The sequence below is a fragment of the Pyrus communis genome, chromosome 8 (genome assembly GCF_963583255.1).
Source record: "Pyrus communis chromosome 8, drPyrComm1.1, whole genome shotgun sequence".
Lineage (NCBI taxonomy): Eukaryota > Viridiplantae > Streptophyta > Magnoliopsida > Rosales > Rosaceae > Pyrus > Pyrus communis.
The window spans coordinates 849,447-863,954 of NC_084810.1; the positions used below are offsets into that span (position 1 = coordinate 849,447).

The 14,508-nt window shown below is 36.9% G+C and overlaps 1 protein-coding gene across 3 annotated transcripts; it reads right to left on the reverse strand.

Moving 5' to 3' along the window:
• Positions 1–1,619: 1,619 nt before the first annotated feature.
• Positions 1,620–12,185, reverse strand: LOC137741987 (uncharacterized). Of its 3 annotated transcripts, XM_068481705.1 has the most exons (27): positions 11,801–12,184; positions 11,410–11,638; positions 11,138–11,247; positions 8,958–9,074; positions 8,689–8,835; positions 7,894–8,552; positions 7,622–7,743; positions 7,369–7,460; positions 6,968–7,193; positions 6,779–6,848; positions 5,972–6,120; positions 5,802–5,875; positions 5,534–5,707; positions 5,376–5,447; positions 4,855–4,965; positions 4,683–4,772; positions 4,329–4,404; positions 4,128–4,224; positions 3,973–4,042; positions 3,661–3,840; positions 3,427–3,549; positions 3,251–3,334; positions 2,775–2,959; positions 2,557–2,695; positions 2,367–2,426; positions 2,152–2,256; positions 1,620–2,033 (listed from the first exon to the last, which is right to left on the reverse strand). In XM_068481705.1, the coding sequence occupies exons 1-27, from the start codon at positions 11,876–11,878 to the stop codon at positions 1,920–1,922; spliced, it is 3,753 nt and encodes a 1,250-aa protein (XP_068337806.1). In that variant the 5' UTR covers positions 11,879–12,184; the 3' UTR covers positions 1,620–1,919. The 3 variants fall into 3 exon arrangements, with proteins under 3 accessions (XP_068337806.1, XP_068337807.1, XP_068337808.1); XM_068481706.1 differs by lacking the exon at positions 8,958–9,074 and having other exon boundaries at positions 11,801–12,185; XM_068481707.1 differs by lacking the exon at positions 11,801–12,184 and having other exon boundaries at positions 11,138–11,290; positions 11,410–11,615.
• Positions 12,186–14,508: the final 2,323 nt, after the last annotated feature.

A 14,508-nucleotide genomic window follows, 5' to 3' on the forward strand; every position in this document is an offset into this window, starting at 1 on the left:
TACCAATATAGTGGTGAAGCTAGGAATTATTGAGATGAGGGGCAAAATTTGAGTGGGTAAAAATTATTGCCGGTGAGGTTTCGTGTCATGAAAACATTTCATAATGTGCTCATTCATTGCATAATGAAATGTTATTAGCAAGGGTAAAATGTTGTAGGAAAAGGTATTAAGCCGTCGGAAAAACTTTTCGAGGAAAAAAGTTTGTCGTTGGTCGTCACAAATTCTTCCATTCGAAATGCTTTTTTTTTCTTCTTCTGACTAGTCGTCCAAAAAAACACATTTTTGACGCCAATCATCCTTCGGTTTCGTTAAATCTTCATCAAAATCGATTTTTTTTAGTCAATCCGGTGCAAATATAGTTTACACGCTACCTCATATAAGGGTATCAAGCTCACAATGTCATCAATTTAATAAATTATGGTACAATTAGGCCGAAGATAAAAATTAATACGCTTATAATATATCTTATGATGCGTTATGAGAATTTTAAAACTTCGTGGTCCATTTTAAAAACCATTTCAAACGTAACGAGTGTAAATTATAGTTGACCTAAATTTTTAAGGTAAACTCCAAATCTATACGTCTTTCATTTTTTTTACTCATTTGAAAAGATCAAAATGAACACTACTTTGAAAACGATCAAAATGAACACTACCAATTATCTAATATTTACATATAAATAAGAGATTGAATTATGTGCTAACTATTAATCTACATTAGGTGATTGTAGACTAAAATTTATATTCATATATACAAAATTAAATACATTGCCAATATATAATTTAACAAGTCAGAACTAGAGGGTATATTTGTGAATTGTGAGTTTTTTGGGGCATACTTTGCTGCTCTCTTAAAAAGGACAGGGTATGAGTGTGAAGAGGAAACAGGAGGACCAGTGGTCCCCACTACAATCATATTATTATTATTTTTAACTCAATCGATCGAAACTGCATCGTTCCGTCTAAGAATTTTCAGAAAAAAACTTATAACCCTACGCTGCTTTTCCGATGGGACCAGAGAGGTGGAACCATTGCTCCTATGTAGCTTTGCCCATGCCAATATGTATGCAAGAATTTCTACTCTATAGTTAACCTACAGACTATGGACGCAACGCTCTACATCAGTCTACGTGCATTTGCATTCACATTTAAATTTGAAGGGGTTGAGTGAGAGTTGGGGGAGGAGGAAGCAGGCGGTTATACGTTTTCAGAGGATGTCGATAAATTGGCCTTCAATGGTAAAATGGTGCAAATCATGCCTCATAGTTTTTCATACTACTTTTTTACTTGGATCTTTAAAATGTACTCATTCATCTAACATACCTTATAGTCATAATTTTTGCTCAGATGGTTGATAAACTAGTTGAAAATTTTCTATTTTCATTAGTTCATAAAAAAAAAATGATATCGGATTCTTAACGAGTGATCTATAACGATGTGACTCGTTAACGGATCAACTCAAAACTTGTTATTTTTGTGTCGTTTGGTGTCGGGTTAATAAGTCTAGAAATTATCAGGCATACTTCTAATATAACACGACCCTGCATCCTTTCTATCATACCTTTACAAACAATCCCAATATCACACTTTCATATGCCGATCGACACAAATAAGCAAACATTAGAAAATTGTAATACGTCTTTCATTTATCGACTAGCATTTACAGGCAAAAAAGGACCCATAACAAAGAGAAAAGGCTAAGTTAGATAACTGCATATGAACTGGGAACGACATTCCTAACAGAGGTGTTAAATATAAATCGAATAAAAGGCGAATATAGAAGGAAAAAAAAACCTATATATCGTATAAATGGGGGCGTGACCTTCGACAGGATTTCCATGGATATCTTGCCACGCCTTATAAGCTCGATAAAGAAGAATCAACAAAACCAAATTCTATACACCGAAAAAAATACCTATTCTACATAAAATAGCTGAGAGACGTCTTCTTTCTTGATCCGCCTTCGCCATATAGGTCATTCCATTGGAGGAGCTCACTCATATTTGTCGACTCCGATGACACACTTGCACACACCTGCATTGAATTCAATATTAGACAGCCAATGATCCCTAACACAACTGGACACTTCCGTCCACCGTAGAATACTACAAGAAGCCAAAACCCCGTATTGTATTATTAGGTCACAACGTACCTGCTCATGCGCATGTTTGAAGTCCTCCATCTTCAAGGGACGAATGTCGGTACTGCAGTATAACTCTGGTACAGGTCTGTTCTCCGCCAAAGCTAAAATTCTCTCCTGCGATACGTGGAGAAAGAACTACTTAGTTGCAGTAACCAACCACACCACTTCAAGTTCATAAATCAACAAGGGCTTTGTATTTTTGTTATACTGTACAGAAAACCAACCTTTTTCTCTTTCTCTAAAATTTCCCTAATGGGGAGGTGAGCTGCAGCAACACAGAGATTCTGCAACCACAACAAAAATCAGGACAGTCCATTACATACGAGAAAATAAAACTACATAGAATATAACCGACAAAAATAAAACTACGTATGTAAAAAGCTTAGATGGGTTTTATAAAAATTAGTAGGCAACCTTTAAGTCACTTCCCGAATACCCATCTGTCATATTTGCAACTGCTTCCAAATCAACGTCAGGTTCCAAATCTTCTTTGGCCAATACAACTCTCAGTATTTTTTCTCTGTTCTGGGCATCTGGCAAGTTCACCATCAATCTGCACATAGAAGTCAATATACTTGCGTTGACATATAACAGATGCAGTAGCAGCAGAACAGGCAAACATGCGATTTTACCTCCTCGGAAGCCTCCTAATAACAGCCTCATCAAGGTCAAAAGGCCTATTAGTAGCAGCAAGTACCAATACACGTTCTTTATCCTTTGTACGCAGACCATCCCAGTTTACCATGAACTCATTTTTCATTTTACGCATAGCCTCATGTTCCCCAGGATTTTCACGTCTGCCTAACATGCTGTCAACCTATGATGGTAGCCATAAAAAAATCAAATTGGAAGGGAATAAAATTGAGTGAAACAAGACGAACAAAAGGATTCTATAAACACTCATAAACTGACATGGTATCTTGCATGGCCGTGCCATCCACTAGTGACCTACACTGCTGTAGCCTAATAACCGAGGCAAACTAGCCCACCATGTCAGCTTATAAAACAGTTCCAGAAAACTCTTTGTATAACTCACATTTTCCAAACGAGAAAACTAAAGAAAAAGGTTCCCTGGACAGCACAAATATATAGAATATAATGAACCAACCTCATCAACAAAAACAACACTAGGGGCAATTTTACTAGCTAAGGAGAACACCGCTTTAACGTACTTTTCTCCTTCCCCAAACCACTGCAACAAAAGTTGAAGGGGTCATGTGGATTCAATAGTTGTCACAAAATGTTTATCCAAGTTCCAACAACCACGATAAAATGCAAAAATACCTTTGAAGTAATACTTGACATTGATATGTTAATAAAGTTTGCACCAGCTTCAGTTGCAACAGCCTTTGCAAGCATAGTCTTTCCAGTACCCGGAGGACCAAATAGCAAGATTCCTTTACAAGGCTGTAGAATAAGTAACAATAATCAGATAAGAAACATGAAAGAAAAGAAGCACCAACATAGAACTGTTTCACTTTCCAAAGGGGAAAAATGAAAAGTGTGCCATGTTTCTACCTTAGTCAACTGTCCCTTGCTAAATAATTCAGGCCTCTGAAGAGGAAGCATCACCAACTCTTTTAGGGTGTCCTTCACATTTTCCAAGGCCCCGATGTCATCAAAAGTAACCCCAATATCACTCGGTGGAATAACATCAGCAAGAAGTTTTTTCTCAAATTCATTTCCAGTAACCACATCCTGAAATATCATGGAGTTAAATCCAACACAATATACACTTACTTTCCTGATTATAGAAAATCTAATTTACATTTCATCTTCAGAAAGCCGGAAGCAAGGCATTTGTGTTACTTCCCCAGAATAACAACTTACCTTAAGTGATTTCTTTATGCTCTTGTTTTCGTTTTGAATGCCTTGTAGAATGTTTAGTCCATCCCTAAGACTGTAGCATAGAACCATAAAAAATATGATAAGAAAGCAGAATAGACGGTATATTTAAACTACACTGTCCTAAGAAATTGTACAACCTTTCAGTAGAAATAACAAGTTTGTCATCTTTAACTAAAGCGCCTGAACAATGCATAAGATGGTGACTAACAGCCCAGCCTACTACTTTATCAACACCTGTTGTAGAAAAGATTATACAATGAATCACATAAGTGAATATTAAAGTCAATATTCCCCGCAAAATGTTCTGCACTACAAAATTTGAGTTCAAGAAAACCCACTTTCAGTTGTAAGCGCTAGATCTTTAATGCAGAGACTTTCAAGGTCAGGGCAATCCACAGAAACTCGGTTAAGAACCTGAAAGCATCAGCCTTATGAAAATATACAGGAATAGCATTGAAAGCACTAAACACACTACATTAGCCACTAAACTGCTAACTAAATATATGTCAACAGAGAAATGAATCACGGTTAGCATTAGCAAGCACTTGTGCACAATCTTCACATCCTTGTGTTTCAATAAGTGCGCAAGAAGGTGTAAGAACAGAAGAAGGTGTAAGAACAGTATACATGAGAGACGTATTTAAGGGAAAGAACAATAGGAACAAAAAGAAGATGTGATCACATGTACTTACTGAGCGAATGGTAACAATATTAGACTGCGATTTCAAAGTTTCAACATCATGTTCCAACTGCTGCTTCCAGTCCGAAAGTAAAGCCTCATCCTGGCAGGATAGCCGACAAATATTACCTCATGCAAGCAATAACAAGTAGCACAATGACCATATAAGAAAAAAGGCTGACTACCTGGGGCAGCTGTATGGTCACTTTGTTGGGGAAAATCCGAGAGAGTTGAAGTTGCTTCATAGTTTTAGGAGTTTCTTTGCTCCTATCATGCAGTCTACCACCAAGGTTATCCTGAACACCACCAATAAATGTGTCATCTTGGTTTTTCAGAAGAAAAGTATCATCGTCTATGAAAAAGAGGGCAAAGTATTGTTGAATTTTATATTTCAATGTGAACAAAGCCCCCTCATCAGACTGTTTCAATTGACCTTGAGGAATTTGTGTACATTTGCAAGAGAAAGAGAGAGAGAGAGTTGAATGTAAATCAAACAGAAAGTGAATTAAAAATTAAATTATTCTCAAGACATGCTCTCACTCATCAAAGGCAAAGAAAGTAATGCACTTTGCACAGTTGTCAAGGTCTACAAATCTAAATCAGAATAAGCATGATTACAGATGCTGATATGAGTGGTTAAAACTTGTATTAGCATTACATGCCACCAAGAAAAATAAAATGGAAATGATAATGGAAATTCACATACCGGAAAAGCAAGATCAAGCAAAGCTGTTTGGTTTAAGCCGAACTTTGTAAACAAAAGGCTACCAGGATGGGACTGCAAAACATAAAAACAGTGTGTTAATGTCAAACTACAACACTGAGTTCAAAATCAGCTAACTGATAAAATCCTCAGCCTCTTACCTTCTCCTTGCGATTGTCCAACTGGGTATGAGAGCCGATCACAACAACATCTTCTGGCAAGTTTGAAAGCTTACTCTTCAAGACACTATATGCATCTGGGTTACCTGCCATAACCTTTTCTATATCTTTCAAAAACATTATCAAAGGAAGACTTTTACTCTCATTGGTTGCCACCTGCACAACATTGGTGCAGATATTAATACCAAATTAACAGCAACTATATTGGTACAGTAAAGGGAGCTCTTGTTAGTGTAAAGGAGATGAATACCTCAAGAAGTTCACCGATTGCAAGCTTGTCAATATCATCACCTCCAGAAACATCCAAGGGAAGTAAATGACTAGCTGCATGGTAAAAATTAATAATTAACAAGAATACAAAAAGTAAAATAAAGCAAAATCATGCACTAATGGGGAAGAAAACATGATTTCAGAAATTACCAGAACAAAAGAAGCCGTGATCTTCTTCACAAAGACCACCAAGATCATTGCCATCTGGTATTGATTTATCAAATCTAACACCAATTTTTGAGGCCCCATTTTCTTCAAAAGCAAGAACAACTTTGCCTCGACAACCATATGATGGTCCCCTGCAAAATTTAGAACCAAAATCACTTTTTGATCAGTGGTCCATGAGATTCATATAGCATGATTATGATAACTGTTGTTTTCCCATGCACAATTTTTTCCTCTTCCCTTTCAAACTCACATAAAAAGTTTATATAGTGGCAATCATATTAAAGGAATTTGTAAAAATTTCCAAATAAAAGAAAGAAACCGTTCATCCAACAAATTTAAATTCTGAAGCGCAAGGAGTTCTGTGCAAGACGCGCTTTTATAAATACAAGTAAACCAACTGTTAAAGGACTATTGGAACAAGGACTGCTATGAAAACTTGCCACAAACTGGCATGGGAGCTGACTCAATTTCATATGTACCAACTTATCACACATCCAGTGCCTTTGGCAGCTCGTAATTACTTGCCAAGGAAGAATATTTTTAACTGTTTGGTCCACCAGCATCGTTTCTATCAACTTACATAATAAGTAATAAATCCTGAAGTTACATAATAAGTAAAGATGAAATAACAGGAAGAGAAAAGATGGAAGAGGACAACTCAGAAATGTACTCAGAAATGTACTCAAAAATGTACTCAGAAATGTACAAATGCCACTTATGAATATCAAATTTACGAATATCAAATTTACTCAGAAATGTACATGTTATACCATCATACAAATCGAATACCTTAGAAGAGGACAACTCTGCAGCGGTTGAGGACCAGAAGATATGGCACCCACAAATTTGACCCTGTCACCTGCATAGATGGATAAGCGTTAGCACCTCAAAGACAGATAGTGTTAAGTTACAATTCTAGATCAATAAACCAATAAGAAATCCACTGTATGTTCGACATTCTAAGAAACAATATCATGCCTTGTTTAAAAGTATTGACTCTGGATGATGCAGTAGAAGTCTCCTGCTTTGGCAGTGCCTGAGAACTCACAGTGGATCCGCCAGTAATTTCAGCCTCAACACTAGAGGTCGGTTTCTTGTGCTTGAATCCAGCAGCATGAGCTGCTCGTTTCGCAAATGTGGAAACTCTTTCAAGCCTTGGTACTTCTTTAACAGAATCAGAATCCTTGGGCGGTGGTGCCTCAACCTATTAAGAAGTATATTTCAAGAAATATTTAAAAGAAAAATCCACAATTCTAAACTTGAATTCCTGAAATGACAAAGAAAACTGCTAGAAAAAGTAGATCAACAACAACAGAAGGAGAAGATATGCTTGTAAGCAAAGAAGATTCTAGTTAAAAAAGGGACATGAAGGAACATACACCAGGCAGGAGAAGAGAATCTACAATTAGTAATCTAGCACCAAAATGTTTCGCAAGTGCCTTTGCCAAGGTTTCCTGATATATCTCAGAACCTACAAAAGAATTATTAAAATAAAAACATAATGAATTAACTAAAAAAGAAAAAGAAAATATAAAATTTCAGAATTTACAAGCATCATCAACCACAGAATTACAAGCATCATAAACCACAAAATTACAAGCCTATGTGTAGAAATTAAAATGGCAGAAGTACCTGCTGGACCAGATAATAATATGCGCGGGCTCCCGGTAGGTAGTGATGAAAAATATTTTCCAAACTTGCTACACCTCAAATTCGGGTGGGTGGATGCAATCAAAACCTTCTTTGTTGTTTCACTGTAAAAATGCAAAATGAGGAAAGGTCTGAGCGCAGAATTTACCAATAAGAGTCCAACTACATATGGACAAATCACAATAAGGGAAGTTAGTTCAGTATCATATGATGATCTAATCCACAATAATAAAAAAAAAGGCAAATTGCTGCACCTTAGGTAATATGGAAAACTTTCAAATGAGACATCAATATCATCAGGACGTAGAATTCCTTGTTGCAGTTTTTCTTTAAATGCTTGTCGCCTAGTTGATATCAACATTGGAGGATCAAAATTGTGAAGAAGTTCTCTTATTTCCCTTTGCTCATCAAGTATCTTAGAAATGCTGCCAGTTAAGTCAAAATTGGCACTAGAAGAACCGGTAAACATTCGGAAGAGTGGTCTTAGAGGCAACTTCTGGGTTTCAGTATCCATATCCAATGCAACACTATCAAGATTGGGGTTTTCATTCGCAGTGTCAGGGTACTGAACAATATTTTTATCACCTGAAACTTGATCATTAATATTAGTAGTCTCCTTCATCTCAATGTCTGGAGTACGATCATCTGAATCTCGACAGGCAGAAGGAAGAGAAGGCATCTCTGCATCTTGTTGCAGATCGTCGCCAGCTTTAGCAGGTTCTGAAAGTAGTGACAAGTCATTTGGCACATTTGACATCGACGCTAATATTGAAGCCCCATCAACAGCAGAGGGGTCCCCTGATCTTGCCTCCATATGCATCCCATTAACTGGAGCATTCTGGGTTTCTAAAATGCTAATTGAAGGTATGCCCTGAGTAGCTATACTATGGTCATTGGTCAGCTGCTGGAAAATCTGATTCAAGGCTAAGGAATCAATTGAACAATACAACAAGACACTGCATTAGGTTAAGGGAAGGGTGGAACCCTAAAAGACAACATTACATGTCATAATTACTGTACTTTAGATGATACTGCAGCGAAAAGGATACATATGCATGTTTTCCAGACGAGCCGAATACAACCTCATCGCCTCCATTAAGAATCACCTTCGTGTCCTTTTGATAAGTCTTCTCATTCACCTGAACATCACCCTTACCGCATATAATCTCTAGTTCTGCAGCGGACGAACCGTCACGCTATTCAAAAACAAATTATTTGAAAAGAAATAATATCAGTCGAGCAGTTTTTTTTCACAAACCTGGGGTTCAAAAAATATAACCAGTCAAGATTTATGTAGAAGCTATATTAATGACAATACCTTAACATGTTTCAGTTTACACAAAGTAGTACTAATGGATGGGTCCTTAAGACATAAATGGCACTCACAACTTTGACCGACAGTGAAAACAGTCTCACAAATGAACTGGTGCGGATTCTGGAAAAGGCATTAGAAACAAACATATAATTAGATCAAAATTACAATAGGACATCTTGACCGAGTAAGAATCATTCCTCACTATAAACAAAAGAAAGATATCAGCAACCTGTTACTTTATAACATTCAAAGCACACAATGAGCCACCGAAAACACAAAAGAAACACTTCTTTGGCACCATGCTATTATATATGATGTTTTTCTAATAGTCAAAAGGTATAGATATAGAGATGAAAGATATGGGAGCAATGAGGGATGACTAAGGGTGGTAGAAAGGAGGTGGAGAACATGTATATTGAATGGTGCATTCTCTTTCAATTTTCCTTCTCCCTCACAACATCCCCATTCACCCTTCTCCCTCTTTCCTCCCATGCATTGTTCCTTTACCAGTAACAAGGTAAAAAGGTACTGAAAGCAGACAATTACCTATAAGTAACCACTGAAGACAATTACAAGCCACTCTAAATCCTTTACCAGTAACATTGTTCCTTCTTGGTTGTCAGACAATTACAAGCCACTCTAAATCCTCACAAGTAGACAATTACCTATAAGTAACCACTGAAGAGTACTATGGTCCACCTTGAAGGCATGAAAAGGCGATGTCTGATATTGAAGAGTTAGACTGGTACTTCATATTCTTGCCCACTTCATATTGAACGTAGGTATACTAAACTGCCTTCGTGTACAAAAGTAAACAAGAGATATATCTAAGCTCAAATATGAAGTGGGGAAGAATATGAGAGAGATCGTGAACCATTCGTATCTACCCTAACAGCTGATATGACAACCAGATTTCTATTGTAAAGACTGATGCACGCAATATGACTGCTTATATGTGTTGACGGAGGCATAGTACTCAAAGAATTACAAATTCTTGGTCGTCAAACAATTACAAGCCGCTCTAAATCCTCACGAGAAGACAATTACCTATAAGGAACCACTGAAGAGTACTCTGGTCCACCTTGAAGGCATGAAAAGGCGATGTATGATATTGAAAAAAGGGCGACTGGTTCTTCATATTCTTTCCTACTTCATATTAAACGTAGGAATACCAAACTGCCTTCGTCTTCGTGTACAAAAGTATACAAGAGAATATCTAAGCTCAAATATGTAGTAGGGAAGAATAATAGAGAAATCTTGAACCATCCATATCTACCCTAACAGCTAATATGACAACCGGATTACTTTTGTGAAGACTGACGGACGCAATATGACTGCTTGAATATGTTGACAAAGGCATATATAGTACTCAAAGAATTACAAATTCTTGGTCGTCATACAATTACAAGCCACTCTAAATCCTCACAAGTAGACAATTACCTAATAAATAACCACTACAGAGTACTATGGTCCACCTTGAAGGCATGAAAAGGCGATGTACAATATTGAAGAAAGGAGACTGGTACTTCATATTGGACGTAGGAATACTAAACTGCCTTCGTCTACGTGTACAAAAGTATAAAAGAGAAATATCTAAGCTCAAATATGATTTAAGGAAGAATAAGAGAGAAATCTTGAACCATCCATATCTACCCTAACAGCTGATACCACAACCGGATTTCTGTTGTGAAGACTGATGTACGCAACATGACTGCTTGTATGTGTTGACAAGAGGCATAGTACTCAAAGAATTACAAATTCTTGGTCGTCATCAATTACAAGCCACTCTAAACACTGTTTTGGCCCTCTCCTAGGATAATTTAATCCATCATTTCATCACTCTTGAGAAAAATTTGCCCACTCACCCAATTACTCTGCATCACATTGTACTGCATTTAACAAAACCTAACACTAGCAAAGAATCGACAGACCTGTCCAACTAATTGAAAGGAATACGCCAAATAAGATATCTTTATTGATCGCTATCATTACCTAGATATATGAATGTGATAAAGTCATCTCTTTTAGCCAAACAAAAAGCATCAGGCAAAACGTAATCAAATTTTATATCTTCTACGACTTGTATATTTAAAATAACCAACAAATTTTGTTTCGCAGATCTTTCCTAAGAAAACAATGATAACAAATGGCATTGAGGAGAAAAAATAAGCAACAAAATACACCTTTGAGAACTGCGAAATAAGCATTCCCCAAGCAGATTTCGAATTCAATTTTGCATTCTTCTTTGGAAGCTTCTTGGCCCGCTTCAAACCGGCACGGACTGCAGTTTCCCCTAAGAAACCCCAACAACCGAAATTCAAAATCAAACCAAAACCCTACCACAAACAAAAATTCAAACCCTAAATCCACGTATCCATGCAATGAAAACCCATATACAATTACAAATAAAAAATAAAAAAAGGACATGCAAAGAGGGAGAGAGCAAAGATTGTACCCAAAGGCTGCGGTGAAACCAAGGCCTCGCCTTCCGCAACATCATCGGGGGATCTTTCCAGAGCAGTGGCATCAGGGCCGTTAATTGCCTTCAACGAATCGATAGTCGGCGGATCAGAGGATCGGAGCTCAAGTTCCGGAGGTTGAGACCCAGATTCCTTAATCGGACCCAAAGGCTCCGCTGGCGGCCCGCTCCTAACTCCGTTGTTCGACGATGAAGCATCAGACGCCTAGGGTTTCAACATTAACCGATCAATCAAGCAATTGGGAAATTCCCAAAAGAACAAAAAAAATCAAATCTTTCAACCCAAAATCCCACATGCAACATAAAATTCACATACCCCCAGAAAACCCTTTTCTGCAAAAACGAATTGAATTGGAAAAGACCGAACCTTTGAGCGCTTGGGGTTGGGAGGGGGGGAGGCGGATAAGGCGCGTTTGGAAGAGGAGCTGCGCCTGGTTTCAACCATGGTGAAGTTGGCGCTTTTCGTTAGAGCTGCAGTTGGGTCTTCGCCTCTGATCCAAACAAGGTAGAGAAAAGAAGAAGAATGATTGATTGAAGGAGATTATTGTTATCAGAAATAAAAATTGAGCTTTTGTATTTGTTTACTTTCCAATTCTCTCTCCCTGGTTTTATATGGTTTTAGAGAGAGAGTAGAGAGAGAAAGGAGGACAAATGGGAGAAAATACTGAAGCGGTGGAGGAAGTAGGAAGAGCCCTTGTGTGTTTGGTTCTGGTTGAATACTGTTTGGAATTTTATTTGTATTTGGAATGCTTAACTTAACTAGCTAAAGAGAGAACTTAACTTAACTAGTTAGAGAGAGAGAGAGAGAGAGAGAGAGAGACAGGCCGAGAGAGTTTCTGACTCTGGATTTCGAAACGTTTCGTAGTGTATATTCAAGATATATATCGGCTTTTTGGAGTTGGAGATTTGCATTTGAAATTTGAGGATTATGTATTAATGAAATTTCCATAACAATTTGCATGAGAATCTCTCTACTCATATAATGACACATAATGTATGTACTCATATTTCAAACACTAAAATATTTTGTGTTTTGTTGATGCCAAATTGAACTAGTTTTGTACTTGCCAAGTTGTAGTTTAGGTCGACAAGATCGCATGCAATTCAACACATGCTGGTTTGACATTGCTGTACTTTGAAAAAAATTGTTTCTGTTGTGATATGAGAATAAGCTCATTTTTTGTTGCTTCACGTTTTCAGCTTTTTTCATCCAAAATTGTGAAAATAAGCTGTTTTTAAGTGTATACCAAATATCTTTTTAAATTCAGCTTTTTTTTTTATATCTACTTTTTATAAAAGCACCTCAATACCAAACCAGTCCCAAAACCTGTAAAATTCCTACCATAAAAAATCCCTAAAGTGATAAGTTATGTGCATGCAACCGGCTCCACCACGTACAATCCAATATGCCAAACCAATCACCGACCTATTGAAATGATCGACCAACTTTGAATTTTCCACAGATCAACGACGTTTGTACATGATTCGGAGAACCTTCCCATTTAATTTTTTAGTGTTTGTTTTATTTGGTTTGGCTAGTGGGTTTTAGAGGGACGCGGGTGTTCTATGAGGATGCATGCAACTTGGCTTTTCTTTTCATACCAACTGCATGCAACTAGTGCAAAAGGTCATATGATTTCATGAATCTCTATTAAAATATATGTGCACTTTGCAACTTGGAGTTGGTACATTTCTAAGTTCTTGTCTCCTCGTATGTTAGGCTACTTGTTCATGAGTATCGAATTGAAACTTACAGTGAATGATGGAGGACTCATTATCTGTAAAGAGCCAAGCAGAGTTCCATGCGTATTATTCAAGATGTTGACGGGATTATGGAAGAGCATAGCAGTCGCTCAAGATTTGTTGATTCCAGTTTCCATGTTGTAGCACATTTTAAATAGCAATCCACAGTTGATATAGTTATTATTCTATGAATTATATATTTATGAGCATAAGAGGTTTTTCAGTGTGCCTAAAACACAGCGCGAAATAGTACATATCATTACATAATTAGAGTGCTCCTCTATTATAGAATGACATGTAGTGTTTTGCTCTGTATTCTGAGCACACTAAAAGTATCTCAGTGAGTCGTGGATCTGTTGAGTCCCCAACAATTGAAAACGTTATGGATTAGGGAAAGGATTAGGTTAATTGAATATGTGGTTGGTAATACTTCTTAGGGGAATGTTTGAACAACAGCAACGACTAGGACCTTAGAAAGTGGGCAAGGAATCACCCAGATTTGATCATGGACATAGGTTTTTGTTTCTGGTGATTAGCTTTAATCATTGGCAAAAGGCAATCTCATGTGCCTCACCAAATATCTAATTGCTACTTGCTTCCACATAATCCTAGTTTGGTACTAAGGTGATTATGAAAAAAGTGGCTATTAAAAAAAGCTGGGAGTTTTTTTTATATTTGGTAAACATTCAGTTTCAGCTTTTTTTCACAGTTTTGGGTAAAAAAAGCCAAAAACACAAAGCTGCAAAACCCAGCTTTGAAAAACCAGTTTTTTTTCACATCTGTTTTACATAAAAAGTTTATCAAACACTATAATACTGCTTTTTTTTTTTTCAAAAGCACTTTTACAAAAAAGTTTACCAAACACTCTTCTACTTTATTTCACAACTGCTTATTCTCACAACACAGCAGAAACATTTTTTTTTCAAAACACAACAATACCAAATCAGCCCATAATCGAATCGTACTCTCCATTTTCAAGCTTTTTCTAGCATCGGAGAGAATCGAACTATGTTGTGAAATGAGATGAAGATTCCTTTGACAGTCCTTTTGCAAAAGAATAAATAGGAAAAAGGATTAATGAAAACAAATACGACTGAACAAAGTGAGAGTGAGATTAAGTCGAATCTTACTCTTCGTTATCATATGTTCCTCGTTTTTCTCATGTACTTCCCCTCCATCTCTAACACAAGAATGAAATCCAAAAATTATAAACCAAATGTTTATGAAATGGACCTAATGAGTTAGCTTGTATTAAGTTACATACGATGTGCAATTGGAGTAAGTGTAGCTCAAACAATAAATAAGTCATAAGTGTGTTTGTGCGAGCTTGCT